The sequence below is a fragment of the Felis catus genome, chromosome B3, assembly GCF_018350175.1.
Source record: "Felis catus isolate Fca126 chromosome B3, F.catus_Fca126_mat1.0, whole genome shotgun sequence".
NCBI lineage: Eukaryota > Metazoa > Chordata > Mammalia > Carnivora > Felidae > Felis > Felis catus.
Genome location: NC_058373.1, coordinates 69,893,335 through 69,897,915, shown reverse-complemented (window position 1 = coordinate 69,897,915; position 4,581 = coordinate 69,893,335). Strand labels below are relative to the sequence as shown.

Here is a 4,581-nt window from a genome sequence, read left to right as displayed (position 1 = left end):
AAATTGAAAGAAAACACAAATTAGCAAGTGAAATTGTAATTTCATTAATAAGGACCACTTACAAGACAATAGGAATACTGATTAACTGGTTAAGGACTATGTGTAAGGATACATAAGGTTCAGAGTTATTTGTACTACCTCTCTGAGAATGAGCCTTGGTTCTTCTTTCTTAAAGTGGATATGAATGGAAATTTCTAAATCCATGTATGCAAATACCACATTCTTATAGAATATAATACAGTCATATAAAAAAAAACACCTCCCAAACTAAAACTCAGCTTGCAATGACTCAAATCCTGTAAATGCAATGGGAACAGTATTATTTCATAAGAAAGAAAAGGAAGAACCGGGCTAGTTACAAAAAAATGAGAACGAATCTTAAAGAACATAGGAGTTAGATAGTCTGAAACAGAGTACAAACAAAAGTCAAAAGGTAAATCTTGTGAGACCAACCAGCTCTGTCCAGACAGAAAGGTGGCCTGGCCTAAGGATCCATTATTTTTCCACGTCTGATGGCAGGCCTATCCTCAAAGGCATCACAATCTCATGTGATTATTTGAGTGTCCAGCTGACTCCTCTTACTCCGGTTCCCTCCTCATTAATGTCCTTACCATCACTTGACTTCTCATAAATTTCCCTTCACTGAATTAATCAATTAGGCTTACATGAAAGTTCAGACCACTTGCTGATCTTTCACAGCAAGTTAATCAATTGACATCTTGATATACGTATATATTTCTATCTAGTATCAATTTATTTAGTGTCAATCAGCATCCCCTTACATAACACACTGACACTGAAGAGACACTATTTTGAATTCTAGACCACAGTAAATTCATCAAGGTAATGTCTCCTGAGAGACAAGCAATTGTCCTTCTCTGGGAGCTACCGTTTTTCACACCACAAGCTTCCTTCAACCAACCGTAGGCAGCAACACAATCTCTCAGTTAAGATTTTTAAAGACCCTTGTTATTTTAATCTGGGACAACTCAATGGTAGTAAGGTACTTGGAATCTAGTATTCAAACTATAGATATGTAATGTTACTTCAAGTCAGTAAGGAAATTTTGTAATACTTGTGTCATTTAAGAAATCCTTCTATAAATAATAAACCGACTACACACTTTCCTCATTGCCACTTTCATCTCTTTGTTCCTGAATGTATAGATGACTGAGTTAAAAAAAGGAGTGAGAACTGCATCAAAAACAGCAAGATTTTTGTCTAGGTGTGAGGTGGGGTGAGGCCAGATATAAACGAAGATGCAAGGGCCAAAGAACAAAATCACCACCATGACATGAGTTGACAAAGTGGAGAGGGCCTTAGTTGTGCCTGCTGAAGAGTGTTTCCAAACAGTGATCAGGATACAAATGTAGGAGACAATCAATATGAAGAATGATCCCAGAGATATGAACCCACTGTTGGCTATGACCATGAACTCTAGACGGTAGGTGTCTGTGCAGGCAAGTCTGATGAACCGAGGAAAGTCACAATAAAAGCTGTCTAACACATTAGGGCCACAGAATGGCAATGTTATTACAAAAACCAGTTGAATCACAGAGTGGGTCAAGCCAATTACCCAGGCAGCAACTGTAAGCAAAATACACATTTTTCGGTTCATAATAGTCAAGTAGTGCAGAGGCTTGCATATGGCAACATATCTGTCAAAGGCCATGGCGATGAGCAGCACCATCTCCACGCCACCAATGACGTGGATGAAGAAGATTTGAGCGATGCAGCCACCAAAGGAGATGACCTTACGCTTTCTGAAAAGGTCATAAATCATCTTCGGAGAAATGACACAAGAAACTCCCAGGTCAATGAAGGAGAGGTTGGCCAACAGAAAGTACATGGGGGAGTGTAAGTGAGGGTCAGAAATCACAGTGAACATGATGAGGGAGTTTCCCATCATGCTTGCCACATAAAACGTAGAGGAGAACACAAAGAGGAGAAGTTGGATCTCCCAGGAATCGGTGAGTCCCAGGAACACAAACTCTGACACCACAGAGTGATTTGCTCTATCCATTGATTTATCTGCTAGAATGTTCCAGACAAAAGAAAATAACATGAAACTAAAATGAGAATGTTAATGAAGTTCTACATTAAAATGATTAATTAATTAAGGATATTCACAGTGTGAGAACAAGATAACTCCTCAATTCCTTCTCAGGGTCATTATTAAATATGCATTTTACTGGGATCACCTAAAGCAGTTGAGTCACTTCCACATACAGTATTCCTAACACAATGGCTGCAAGGACTATGGATCTATAAACAAGAAAATGATGCAAATATGAAAACATAGATGTAGATAGCAAGGATCATGAGGCACGGGGAAGGTGGTGCAATGCAACACAAACAGAAAAAGAAAGAAGAGGTAAAAATTGCATTTGCCAGAATTCACTGCTATTGCTTTTTTTTTAATATTTTAAGTTTATGCATTTTTATTGAGAGAGACAAAGACAGCACCAGAGGGGGAGAGCAGAGAGAGAGGAAGAGAGAGAAGGAGAAGGAGGGACATGGAGGGAGGAAGGAGGTGGGGGATATGGGAGAAAAAGAGAGAGAATTCCAAGCAGACTCCATGGTGCCAGCAAACAGCTTGATGCAGGGCTTGAACCCACCAACCATGAGATCATGACCTAACCCAAAGTCGAATGCTTAACTGATTGAGCTACCCAGGCACCCCTCACTGGTACTATTTTAAATGTTCATACAACAATTCCTCAGTCATTCAAGTTGTCTTATTTCTTACCCTCAAGTCATCTCAGGCACATATTATGTCTCTTGTAGTAGGTCTTAGACCAGTACCTACAAACACTTTTGCAATTCACACTAAGCCCACAGTGTAGTGGCAAGCTAAGGAAACCTGACTTAGGATACACAGGTGACTTGGGTGTATGCCAGGACCAAGGGCAGAAAAACCTAGCAGTAGGAAAAAAAAAAATGGATTCTAAAGCTTTTCCTTTTTTAAAAAAAATTTTTTAATCTTTATTTATTTTTGAAGGAGAGAGACAGAGCATGAGCGGAGGAGGGGCAGAGAGAGAGGGACACACAGAATCTGAAGCAGGCTCCAGACTCCGAGCTGTCAGCACAGAGCCCAATGTGGGGCTTGAGGTCACAAGCCATGAGATCACGACCTGACCCGAAGTAGGATGCCCAACTGACGGAGCCACCCAGGTGCCCCTTGTCCTTTAATATGTGTATTTATATATGTACACATGTGCACACCTCAGTTGTACATGATGAGTGAAATCAGTCATAAAAATATCCCACAGACGCGTCTGGGTGGCTCAGCCGGTTAAGCGTCCACAGCTCAGGTCATGGTCTCGCAGTGTATGAGTTCGAACTCGGTGCTGGATTCCGTGCCGCCCTCTCTTTCTGCCCCTCCCCCACTCACACTCTTTTCTCTCTTTCCCAAAAATAAACATTAAAAATTATTATCCCACTACTCATTCATGATTCCCTAGTCCAAGCTAATAATTTACAAAGGAGAAAACAGTAGTCCAGGGAGGAAAGAACAACTAGTTACAGAGAATCCAGGTTTTCTAGTCTACAAATGACTTCAGACTCCATATGCTAGAAAAATGATAAAGCGAGAAGAAGTATGCCAAACCTAGATCTACTTAGTCCAAAACAGCAGCCACTCCTTCCATATGGTTGTTACATGAAATTAAAAACCTATTTCCTTGGTTGCACTAGCCACATTTCAAGTGCCCAACAGCCTCCTATAGCTAGTGGTTAAGTGTAGGGTAGTACAATATAGAACTTTCCAAACCTTACCCATCCTTAAAGGTAAATCAAAATCCCATTTCCTCTATGAACACTTTCCTAGTAACTACACTTTATACAAACGTCTTTTCTCTCTTATTCCTACAAGTCAGGAAATTTAAACCTTAATGGAAAAATAATAATTAGCCACATTAAAAATAAACCACAATATATAGCATCATAGGAGACATTCCAGATGTCTACTTTTGGCCAAGAAGGACACCTAAGAGTCTGTGAAATTCAGAGACATCTTTACAAAGGAGAAAGTGTTGTCAGTTTTGAAAAACCAGTAGGAGTTTAATAAGCTAAGAGGGGAAAGGAAGGCCTTTTGAGAAGAGATAATAACTGCTCTCTTATTAGAGCAAATCCTTTGCTACTAATCATAATTCCTCAATGGTTTCAATTTTTTTAACATTTTATTTCTTTTTGGGACAGAGAGCACCAGCAAGGGAGGGACAGAGGATCCAAAGTGGGCCCAGAGCCAGCAGCACAGAGCCCGATGTGGGGCTCCACTCACGAAATGTGAGATCATGACCCAAGCCGAAATGAGACTCTCAACCCACTGAGCTACCCACGGTGCCCCCTCATGGTTTCAATTACAGATTTTCTCTCCTCAAATATATTGTAAGTGTGAAGAGGAAAAGGACCATTTCTTCTGGTTCTTGTGTTTCCTAAAATACAAAATAAGTAGCAAGGATATCCTGATTATTTAGTGAATAACACTTCTCTGAAGTGCAACCATTTTCTCAAGTCCATCATTTTTCAGTTTCTGTTTTTCTCATCTACCATGTTTTTCCATGAAGTCCAGCATGCATA

General features: G+C 40.0%; 1 protein-coding gene across 1 annotated transcript; it reads right to left on the bottom strand.

Moving 5' to 3' along the window:
• Nucleotides 1-1,084: 1,084 nt before the first annotated feature.
• On the bottom strand, nucleotides 1,085-2,048 carry LOC105260634 (olfactory receptor 4F3/4F16/4F29-like). Its single transcript, XM_011283092.3, has one exon. It carries the CDS (start codon nucleotides 2,021-2,023, stop codon nucleotides 1,085-1,087), a length of 939 nt encoding a protein of 312 aa, XP_011281394.3. The 5' UTR covers nucleotides 2,024-2,048.
• Nucleotides 2,049-4,581: the final 2,533 nt, after the last annotated feature.

What these genes read in the sequence shown, in the direction of transcription:
- LOC105260634 (XM_011283092.3), bottom strand. Translation starts at nt 2,023, where the DNA reads ATGGATAGAGCAAATCACTCTGTGGTGTCAGAGTTTGTGTTCCTGGGA.